The sequence below is a fragment of the Diceros bicornis genome, chromosome 20 (genome assembly GCF_020826845.1).
Source record: "Diceros bicornis minor isolate mBicDic1 chromosome 20, mDicBic1.mat.cur, whole genome shotgun sequence".
NCBI classification, from domain to species: domain Eukaryota; kingdom Metazoa; phylum Chordata; class Mammalia; order Perissodactyla; family Rhinocerotidae; genus Diceros; species Diceros bicornis.
Genome location: NC_080759.1, coordinates 22,548,491 through 22,560,647, shown reverse-complemented (window position 1 = coordinate 22,560,647; position 12,157 = coordinate 22,548,491). Strand labels below are relative to the sequence as shown.

The 12,157-nt window shown below is 35.5% G+C and overlaps 1 protein-coding gene across 1 annotated transcript in view; it reads left to right on the top strand.

Moving 5' to 3' along the window:
* ITGA1 (integrin subunit alpha 1) overlaps window positions 1-12,157 on the top strand; it is a 101,613-nt gene that overhangs the window by 77,124 nt on the left and 12,332 nt on the right. The window contains exons 20-24 of the mRNA XM_058563453.1: window positions 1,329-1,409; window positions 6,207-6,283; window positions 8,708-8,797; window positions 10,417-10,519; window positions 11,881-11,994. Of these exons, the coding sequence (XP_058419436.1) occupies window positions 1,329-1,409; window positions 6,207-6,283; window positions 8,708-8,797; window positions 10,417-10,519; window positions 11,881-11,994 (465 nt within the window). The remainder of the gene's footprint in view (window positions 1-1,328; window positions 1,410-6,206; window positions 6,284-8,707; window positions 8,798-10,416; window positions 10,520-11,880; window positions 11,995-12,157) is intronic.

The following is a 12,157-nucleotide window of genomic DNA, read 5'->3' as shown; positions in this document are numbered from 1 at the left end:
AATCCTTACATTGGCAAGAGAGTTGTGTTAAATGACTATGTCTCACTGTCATGACAGAAGATTTTCTTATTTTGGCAATAACATATAGCTGCATGAGATGCTATATCAGAAATAATTAATACTTCCAAATTTGAACTTTGCTTTTAATTCTGATCTCTGAATGAATCCTCCTGAATTAAAATTCTGTATATATTTGTATGAATCAGTAATCTATATGATTCATATTAAAAACCAATACACTTATTATATATAATATTAAAACTCTAGTTTCTGTAAATTCAGATTTTCATGAATATTTCTCTCTATTAGCATATTGCTTAGAGACACAATGGCTAAGATAGGCTTTAAAAATGTCCTTTATTATTGCCACATATTTTAGATTCAGTAAAGAATGTTAATTATAAATCCAAATGTGCAAAGTGATGCTGGGAAAATATTAGCACTGAATTTTTCTCTGGAAAGGGGATATATTAAAAATCATTCCCTGTGTCCTCTTCCACTGACTTCATGGCCTTGGCAGAGAGGCAGAACTGTAAAGTCAGCAATGCATCTCCTCTACTTCTGTTCACAGTGACAACAATAAGAATAATGGCGGTCTTTTCTTGAGTCATATTATGTGCCAGGCCCTGTTCTATGAGCTCCACTTATTTAATTCTGATTAATTCTTTTGTAAGTAGATGTTACTGTACTACAGAGATTCTAAGATAAACCATTTTTTTCACACTTTAACACTTCTGTAATTGCATTTTATAATTGATGTGTTTATTTAACTGGCAGCATTATTTTTTCCTTCTTATTGGTATGTAAAATACTGGTGAGGCTCATAATCAATGGCATATTCAATTGATGAAATAGAGTATGACTAACCTCACTTGACAGAAAATCAGGTCCAGAGAAGTGAGGAGTTTTGACAAAGAAAAAGCTAACAGTGGTGGAGTCAGGATTTAAATCCTGGTGGTCCCAGTTCAGAGCCCAGTCTCTTACCCACTGCGCTAAACTCTTCTAATGACTGCCATTCCCTGTGGGCTTCATGTGGCAGTCCAGTACGTGTGGGTTATTTTGTTCAGCCACCTAATCCCGTTGTGAGGTAGGTGCTGTTAGTACTTCCATGCTACAGTGCAAGTGCTGTGTCCTTCAGTCCCCTCTAACTCAAGTGTTGTTTTCAGATTTCCTGTGGGCTGTGAGACAAGTGATCCCAGAGTGCTGTGACTCTCCCAACAAATCTTAGCAAGGCAGAGTCTAAGGCACAGCTGGAAAAATTCTAGAAAACCAAGCTCAAGTATTTCACCTGCGTGTCTGCTCTAAATCTGTTTGTTTTCTCTCCCTAGGCTATCCAAAAAGACAGTTGTGAATCCAATCATAATATCACATGTAAAGTTGGATATCCGTTCCTAAGAAGAGGAGAAGGGGTATGCTGATTATACAACGTACATTTGGCAACTGGATATGAAAAATAATATGCTCAAAGTCAAATACGTAAATCCTTCTAATGGTAGTTTAGGTGACGTAGATGAAGAAGGTTGAGTTCAAAATTTTGAGATCTTAGAATAAAAAGCTAATTATTGCATGAGTCAAACTTAAACACCAAGATAAAATTTAAACTGTATACTAGATGACTTATCTGATAAAATGGAGCTGGGAAATTCTGGTTTTGGAGTCTCCTCTGTAGTAGGCTTTTCTGGCCTGTAGGAAAAAGAATCTTTCAAACAGGTTGGTTTAGAACTTTGTATAGAAACTCTTTTCATTTCTTTCTTTTTTAAAAATAATATCCTCCTTGAGATATAATTCACATCCTATAAAATTCACTCAAAGTGTACAATTCAATGAGTTTTGGTATATTCACCATATTGTGAATTGAACAACTGTTACCACAATCAATCTTAAAACATTTTCACATCCCAAAAAGAAACCCAGTACACATTATCAGTTACTTCTCTTTTTTTTCCTCAACAACCCCTTCTCCACCCCCAGACAACCACTAATCTACTTTCTGTCTCTATGGATTTGCCTGTTCTGGACATTTCATATAAATGGAATCGTACAATATGTGGTCTTTTGTGACTGGCTTCTTTCACCTAGGATAATGTTTTCAAGGTTTTTCCGTGTATCAGTAGTTCATTCCTTTTTATTTCCAAATAATAATCCATTGTGTGGATAGATCACATTTTATTTATTCCTTCATCAGTTGATGGGCTTTTGGGTTGTTTCCACTTTTTGGCTACTATGAATAATACTGCTATGAATATTTGTGTACAGGTTCTTGGTGGACATGTGTTTTCAGTTCTCTTGGGGTTTAATTGCTGGGTTGTATGGTAACTATGTATAACATTTTGGAGAACTGCAAAACTGTTTTCCAAGGTGGCTGCACCATTTTACATTTCTACCAGCAATGTGTGAGGATTCCAATTTCTCCACATTGTTGTTGCCTGTCTTTTTGATTAGCCATCCTAGTGGATGTGAAGTAGTATCTCATTGTAGTTCTGATTTGCATTTCCCTAATATCTAATGATGTTGAACATCTTTTCATGTGTTTATTGACCATGTGTATGTCTTCTTTGGAGAAATGTCTATTCAGATCCTTTAGCTATTTTTTAATTGGGGTATGTTTTTTATTATTGAGTTGTAAGAGCTCTTCATATATTCTGCATTCAAGTCCCTTATCATATATATGATTTGCAAATATTTTCTCTTATTGTCTAAGTTGTCTTTTCACTTTCTTGATGGTGTTCTTTGAAGCACAAAAGTTTTTACTTCGATGAAGTCCCATTTTTCTATTTATTCTTTTGTCACTGGTGCTTTGGCGTCATATCTAGGAAGGCTTTGCCCAACCTAAGATCATGAAGATTTACTCCTATATTTTCTTCCAAGAGCTTTATGGTGTTAGCTTGCACATTTAGGTCTGTGATTCATTGTGATGAACTTTTGTATCTGGTGTAAGGAAAGAGTCCATCTTTATTCTTTGTGTGTGGATATCCAGTTGTCCCACACCATTTGTTGAAAAGACTGTTCATTCCCCCATTGAATTGTCTTGGCACTCTTGTTGAAAGTCAGTTGACCATAAACATATGGGTTTATTTCTTGACTCTTACTTGTATTCCATTGATCTATGTGTCTACCGTTATGCCAGTACCACACTGTTTTGGTTACTGTAGCTTTTTTGTAAGTTTTGAAATCAGGAAATATTAAGTCTTCCAGCTGTGTTTTCCTTTTCAAAATTGTTTGGCTATTCCAGGTGTCTTGCATTGCCTTTTGTATTTTAGGATAAGCTTCTCATTTTCTGCAAAAAACTCAGCTAGGAGTTTGATAGGGATTACGTTGAATCTGTCGATCAATTTGAGGAGTGTTACCATCTTAAAAATATTAAGTCTCTGATCCATGACCATGGGATATCTTTCCATTTATTTAGATCTTCTTTAATTACTTTCAAAAATGTTTTATAGTTTTTAGAATACAAGTTTTGCACTTCCTTTGTTAAATTTATTGCTAAGCATTTTATTCTTTTTGATGCTCTTTTAGATGGAATTCTTTTCTTAAATTTATCTTCAAATTGTTTATTGCTAATGCATAGAAATACAATTGATTTTTGAATATTGATCTTTTACTCTGCAAACTTGCTGAAATTATTTATTAGTTCTAACAGTTTTTTAGAAGATTCCTTAGGATATTCCCTATACAAGATCATGTCATCTGCAAATAGAGGCATCCTTTCCAATCCAATGCCTTTTATTTCTTATTCTTACCCAATTGCCCTGGCTAGAACCTACAGTAGCAGTTAAATAGGAATGAGGAAAGTGCTTTCATCTCTGTATAAAGACAATATTGGTTTCCTTGAAAAGCAGAGAATAATTATCTCAATGATAAGCAAGGTATTTACATATATTTTCATTGAAGGTTGCTTTCTGGTAAGAATATTGGCTCCTCTGTCACTATTGAGTTAAGAAAGGAAATACTTAATTAATCAAAATGATGAAGATAGGAAGATACTTTACTTACTTAACTTAGATTTAAACAAAAAAAGAGAAATACTATTCCCCGTATTTATTTCAACTTTCTCACATTATGTTTTATAATATAAGACTTCAAAATAGATCCCTGTCATCTTTAACACACATCCTAAAAGTTGATGAACACTGGGTTGGACATCTGGAAATGGCAGAGTCACATATCTGTAATGAAATCTTTTAGCTCTTCTTTTTGCAAATGAGAATTCAAAAAGGACTTTGCTGTTAACACATGTAGCATGGTTACCAGTGATCCAGCAAACTAACTACGAATCACAGTGATTATCATTAAATTCAATAAATCTCTTCTATGTCCATTTTTGCTTATGGAACTAACTAAATGTGCCATTTTACTTTTGGAACCTCATCATAAAGTCTATTTCTTGACTACCCCAATTTGCATTTCTTCCCTACAAATCTGTAAATCACACATCACATTTGAAAAAATATACCCATGATTCCTCTAATTTGACATGGAAATAAGGAGTGTCAACTCATGTCTACTCCTTCCTTTGACCACTTTAGTTAATCATGAAATTATCTCCATTTCTTAATGAATAATGACATACTCCATGTTATATTCCAGTCATTGGAGAAATTAATTGCAATCTTAATCATTTCTTAACCATTTCTTCCTCTCTTTAGCAGTTCCTTGCTGCTTAGGTAAAAGCTTAAATCAAAGTGTCTCATGTCCTCAATAGAGAAATGGGAAGATAATTTGCAAGTAATTTTTACATGGGCTTTACACTTAGAATATACTTTGGTTTCAAGATCTAGATTTATAGTTTAAGCATTTCAGGATCAGGTCAATATGCAATAGGCACCTTCTTCAGCCACTTCTCTGCTAGTATCTTCCCTATATCTGAAGACGCATCAGAAATGGGAAGACTTTTATGAACAGGCCAGTCAGAGGGCTAAAGAAAGTCAGGAAGGAAGGACCTCACTAAGAGACTCTGGCATTTTGACCTTTGTTGTATTGTAGTTAAAGCCCACCCAGTAAAGCTTCTACTGGAATTGCGATTACTATTTCAAAGCGAGAAAAAAACTGTAGAGCTACAGATTCTTAGAAGAAATATGTTTTTTAATGTAATTCAAAATATATGTGGGAGAAGAAAATGCAAAAAAAAACACTTCACGCTAATATGGTACAACCATGCAAATCTCATGACCTGTGAATTCTAGTCATCCCTTCTATGAATGGTGCCTAAATTGGTTAAAAGAGCTTTTAATATCAAACTGTGTCCTCTCTAGTACTTAATCACAAAGATAAAATTTTAGGTAGTTTCTGTTAATTGTGCATTTTGGACTATCTATTTTGCTAGCCAAATTCCGAAACACCTTAGCACAAATTAGGATTAGTTTTGAGAATGGGAAATACAGTTTTCTAAGCATTATTCTGAGGACTCTTGGACTAGAACTATGCTGAGGACATATTTCTTCAAACAAATAATCTAGTTTTTGCTCTGCCTGTCAGTGGTTAGGAAGAGTCCTGAATTATATAATTCATATGCTCATGTATAGTTTCTCAAAAGTAAGTTACTTATATCAGAGTGTCAGTATAACACTGTTACTATAACACTGTCCAGTTTTTCTTAGGTATTATTTTTACTATTCAATTTGTAAACAAAACTCACTGCTTTTATTATTATTATTATAGTTTATTCTAAACAGCCAAGCCTATTTGTTTTATTTTGTTTTTGTTATTCCTTAAAGGTCCAAAACTTTTTTTATATTATCAAATTAATGGAACCAAGTATGTTTTCCCGTATTTTGTAATGAATATGTACAGACGGTTGCTGGTACTTGAAGTTTTCATATTAAAGAGGCTTTAATTATGACCATTTCATAATTACATTGTTCATCACTGTGATCTGATAGACTATGGTAATATAATTAAAAAATAGGATGTACCTTCATGGTAATGGTTTATGGTTAGTATAAATGATTTTTACTAATATAATTTGAATGAAGTCTTTAAATTCAGTATTAACATGCAAAGCATATTACATATTCACGTTTAAAAGCATGTGTATATCCTATCTTATTCCATCTATTTTTGAGTTGTGATGAAGTTTTATTTTATAAGAATATTTCTTAAATAACTTTGTAATTTGAGTTTAGGTAATATCATTTAAGTAATTGAATATTTTAATCAAAGTAAAAATTCTACTTTGTCACTAAACTAAAGATATTTTTATTTCATAGGTAACTTTCAAAATATTATTTCAGTTTAACACATCTTATCTCATGGAAAATGTGTTCATTCATTTAAGTGCAACAAGGTTGGTTCATTTGTGCGCATGAGTGTGTGTGTATATAATTTCTTTCATGTCTTTAGAATATTTTGCTTTATAGACTCACTGGAACTTCTTATAGCTTTTATGGGATCAGGAGAAGTAGCGGGCAATGAACCCCTTTGCTTCGTAAAAACATCCTTATGAATAATTAGCAAAATAAAGAAATTTTCATTTAATAGAAATAATACACCTAACTGGATTAAACCATTGGTTCTATGAGACATAAAACATGAAATCACACATCACTTTTATTTGCCAAATTGCATTTAAATTCACTTAAAATTTTACAGGCTTTGCTAATTTAAAAACTTTACTTCCTGCCCATCAAGGTCAACTGAATCGTTAGACAGACTTAAAGTTTTATGATACCCTGTTGTTGTTTCATAAATTTTACCCAAATCACTCAAAGCTTCTGAAATATATCATAGAACACACACACTTATAGTAAAAGGCTAGTAAGGAAATTGAAATAGTGGCTTAACTTTCTTATAAGTGTAATTATCCACTGGACCATAAGTTCCTTGACGTAAAAGTCTATCTTTTGTTGCTGTATTCCCCAGTAATTAGCATGGTGCCTCCATCTAATAAGTTAATTCTGTATGCTCAATTCAATTCAACTCAGCAGCTATTTATTTGACATCTGCTATGGACAGGGTATTGAATTAGTCACTGCAGGGAATATAAAACTTAATAAGGGCATGAATCTTCTCGTGGGGCGAATAGTACAGTAGAGGGCTGAGACTAGTATATAAATTACTGTAATACAAGGTAGAACAAGGAAAATTCATTAGAGAAATATAAACCGTGTGTCAGAGACTTAATGGGGGGTGAAATTATATGTATGTGGCAATGAGAACCTAAGGAAGCTTTATCAAGGAGATTATAATTGAGAAGGACCTTGAAGGACGGGTAGCAGTTCACAAACAGAGAGGTCAGTGGATAGAGTTAGGTGGAGCATTTCAGGCAAAACATACAGCTTGAGGAAAAGCTCAAAGGTAGACCACTAGATCTCTTTGGGGGAATAGTGTATTGGGTAATCCATTTTAGCTCAAATATAGAGAATACATGAAGGAGTGAGGGAAGATAACCAGGGAGTGTGTGTCCTACCATGTTATGGGGCATATTAAATGTCAGAATGAGGCAATTTTTCTCAATTAAACAGGCTATGAGGAGCCAGGAAAGTTTTTGAGGGGTTAAGTCATATGTACAAGAGCAGCTTCTTAGGAAGATTCATTTGGCTGCAGTGTGGAATGGGTGGGAGAGAAGGGGACCATTCAAAGCAAAAGCCCCATCATACAAGTATCTATAGCCCAAGCAGGGGGTTGCCTTCACTGCCCCATCCCTCATACCAAGCCACTTAATACACTTGGGAACGAGTAGAGCTGTTAAAAGGTACTCATTGCCCATTCTGTGAGACAAAATGCTAGGCACTTGGTCACTTGGTAGAGGGGTGTGTGTGATAGTAATAATGAAAGCTAAACTTGCTAAGTATTTCCTATGTCTTAGGCATAGTGTTAAGCACTTTATACTTATTACTCATTTAATCATCATTTATTAATCATTTAATGATAACATTCCCATTTTATAGATGAAGGAACCAAGGCACAGAGAGATTACATAACTTGCCCAAAGTGTGTTAATATTCCAGAACAATCCCATGCACTCTGGCCCTGAGCCAGAGTTGGTAACTGTTGTATCACTTGTACGTGTTTTTTTTTAATACAGGGAGTATGAGAAACGTGTACGTGTATATGTGTGTATAAATATACGTGCATGTATTTACATAATATATAATTGACATGATAACTAAAATCAGGGCAACAAATAAGAGCTGACAAGTAATATAAGCATCAACAAATATATAACAATATAAGCATGTTATTGTTAAGAAATAATATAAGCATCAAGTACTTAGCATGGAAAAACTATTAAGACAGAAGATTTTAGACTTACTCTCAGCTGCGTGATCCTAGTCACATCTCTTTACAAGGTCCTCATCTGTGATAAACAAATAAGAATCACCTGTGTGATTTGTGTAACAAACACAAATTCCTGGGCCCCAACTCAGACCTACTAAATCCATATTTCTAGTGGAGAAGCCCAGAAATCTGTGTATTTAACAATTGACCCAAGGATACTTATCATTATCCTCATAGAAGTGGGAGAAACCTTGGACTAAATCAGTGTGATGTTTCAACCCTAGCTGCACTTCAGAATCAACTTAGGTAATTTAACAATACCCATCTCTGACCTCCCTCCCTACCCTGATTTAAAAAAACAAAAAAATCAAGAATTGTGCTCTGTGCTTTTATTTAGTTGCCAAGATAAGCTTCTCTTTCAAACGCTCAGAAATGTCTCTAAGTAGTCAATGGTTTAGTGATTTGTCTGAATGTGCTGTGTATTTTCTAGTGACAGTGAAGAACCTCCTGAAGCCCTTTTTGACAATGAAGTAAACATTTCTATGCCAGTAAAATATGAAGTTGGACTACAGTTTTACAGGTAGGAGGAAACCGCATTTTTATGTTTATGATGCCTTTTTACTAACCCAGTGGTTCTCAAAGCGTGGCCCCTGGCCAAGGGTGTCAGAATCACCTGGGAACTTGTTGGAGAGGCAAATTCTCAGGCCCCACCCCAGACCTACTAAATCAGAAACTCTAGGGGTGGGGCCAAGAAATCTGTGTTAAGCCCTACAGGTAATTCTGATGCCCTCTAAAGTTTGAGAACCAGCAAACTAAATAATCTAAAATATGAGGTGCTAATGATACTGGACTGCTAATGCAGTCCAGTCTTATCTCCTAAATGCAAGCTGAAGACCCAGAAATCCTTTGCAAAAGGCAATTTTCTTAGGGGCTGGCCCAGTGGCGTAGTGGTTAAGTTTGCGCCCTCCACTTTGGTGGCCCAGGGTTCGCAGGTTCAGATCCTGGGCACGGACACATGCACTGCTCATCAAGCCATGCTGTGGCGGCCTCCCACATACAAAACAGAGGAAGATGGGCACAGATGTTAGCTCAGGGCTAATCTTCCTCAGACACACACAAAAAGGCAGTATTCTTAGAGGTCACCAGCATACTTCTTGGCTCTCACTCTTTTTGTGTGAGATTTGATTAGCCTGCCCATTCTGTACACGTAAGATTAAATCATTTCTCATTGACAAGAGTTATTTATTTCTTCCATTATTCACAAACCATCCTTTCTCCTAAGAACTTCTGATCTATCCAAACACCAGTCACGTTGGCAGACTTTCTCACTATAAATTCCCTTGCTTAAGCAGAACTCCAAGCTTTTGCTAAATAAATATGCACAATGTATACAAAAAGTACAAGAATCAGTGGCAAGTTTAGTTTAAAACTTAGTTTAAAAGTCTTGTCATTTTATTAGTTTATTTTCTATGGCACTTTCCTTTTACTCACAGACCACAAAAATGAGAGGATTATAGGATGTACATGTAAATTTTGCTTATATTTCTTAGCCTTTAAATTCCATTGACTGTTTTCTATTTTGCTGTATCTACTTCTCTTGGTACACTGACTTTTCCCAAGAATTTTTCATTTACTTAAAATCAAATTTTGGCAAACATAAATATTTTTTATCTTCTCTTAACTGAAGTGCTCTTTAAAAATGTTTTTATATTATATTTCATTCTACCAAGTATATCCAAAGAACATGGAGAAGTTGTATGGAAGAAAATGAATTTTAAGTTTAGCAGTAAATATAAGACTTTAAATAGTGAAAAAGTAACAATTTTTAAAAATCTATTTAAAATTCAGCACTACTAAAATTACCAAATTTTAGCCTTATTATTCACTACATGTAAATTATATTAGTGAATTCATGGAAACTTTTCACTTGACAACAAAGAAATTTTTGTTTGAAAAGCTCTACATATTTTAGCATTTTAAAGCCATATAAACATCAGTTACTATTGAACTAAGTTATATAATTCTTCTCACCCTCTTCAAAAATTCAATTTTAGGTTTCAGGATAAAAGAATTTGCCTCTAATTTGAAATCTCTAAGTATTTTTTGTGGGATTACCTAGTATGAAGAAAGACAAAGAATGAGGCCAAATAAAAGTTGAACTTTGTTGTGTTTTCTCTTCTTCCAATTAATTCTTTTAAGCTCTGCAAGTGAATATCATATTTTAATTGCGGCCAATGAGACAGTCCCTGAAGTTATTAATTCTACTGAGGACATTGGAAATGAAATTAATATCTTCTACTTGGTAAGAAATGACCTCTAAGTTAGTATTATAAAGGAGTTATTTGTAAGATTAAGATTAAGGGATGCTGGGGGTCTGGCCCCGTGGCTTAGTGGTTAAGTGCACATGCTCCGCTATTGGCGGCCTGGGTTCAGATCCAGGCGCACACTGATGTACCGCTTCTCCGGCCATGCTGAGGCCACGTCCCACATACAGCAACTAGAAGGATGTGCAGCTATGACACACAACTATCTACTAGGGCTTTGGGGAAAAAAAAAAAAAGGAGGAGGATTGGCAATAGATGTTAGCTCAGAGCTGGTCTTCCTCAGCAAAAAGAGGAGGATTAGCACGGATGTTAGCTCAGGGCTGATCTTCCTCACAAAAAAAAAAAAAAAAAAGATTAAGGGGATGCATTCAATCCTTGGCAACCACAGGGAATTGCTCCAGATCTGAGTGGCTCTTAGTCTAGAAGGCTCAGTTAGGTGGGTCAGCTGGACTTTCTGGCATCTGTCTCTAGATTAAGGGGCTCCCTACCCACCTGGGGATTCAGCGCAGGGAGGCCATGGAGAAGGCTTAGGGCCTGGAGATCATGCTTGAGTGGTGGGAAGGGAGGGCCACAGCCCCTGGTCGCGCCAAGTCAGTTGTACCTCTTCTAAGCAGGTGAAGACTTCTGGATAGTGACTTCAGCTTCCTGCTGAACTTGACCCTGTCCACCTTTCCTTCCCTGTGAACTACACTCACCACTGGTGGTATGATGTGATATTAAGTGGGAATTTTAGGTTAACAGATAAAATCAGATGGAGACCGAGATGAGAATCAATCTGACTCTCATCATTGACACAACAACCCTAGCGGGGGATAGGATTGTAAAGGGAAGCAGACGGGAGTCTGGATTGCCTGTACAGTGGTGGCAGGTCCCATCTAGCTGGAGTGAGTAATGTTTATGGGCTTAGGGAATTATCAGAAGCTGGGTCGAGGCAAATAAAACTATGCTCACCTGGTCTGAGTGGATCGGATAAAGTTCTCCCTCCTTTCCTCCTCCAAAAAGCCTAGTATGTCGGAAAGGATAATGAGCATGGTAAACTGACAAAGAAAATAATTTTAATTCTGATTTTTCTTTCATCTCAGTCCTATTTTGGAAGTGGGGGGGATGAAGGAACAATATGATTCTAGCTGATGCATATGACCACTGACCATTAAACATCCCTGTTTATCGGTTAATTATGCCAGTTCTTTGTACAATGCCATAAACTGTCTGCATGCATTTTAGGATTCAAAATATTTCACAACTTAATTCATCAATTAAGAACCAAAGTCCTACATAAGAGAGAAAGGTCACCATTGAAAGAGAAAGAAAGTATTACATTTCTATTTTTTTTCTGTAGATTAGAAAAAGCGGACATATTCCAATGCCAGAACTTAAGCTGTCAATCTCATTCCCCAACTTGACCTCAGATGGTTATCCTGTGCTATACCCAAGTGGATGGTCATCTTCTGAGGTGAGTCATGTGTGCCTCGGAATTATATCATTACTGTTATCTTTTCCAGTTTATATTCATAGCCTTTTGTTCTGCATGCTACTTGTGATAAAGGGCTTTACCAAAGTAACATGGAGAGGCATTTAGGAAACTAGAATAATAATAATAATACCTTACACTAGTT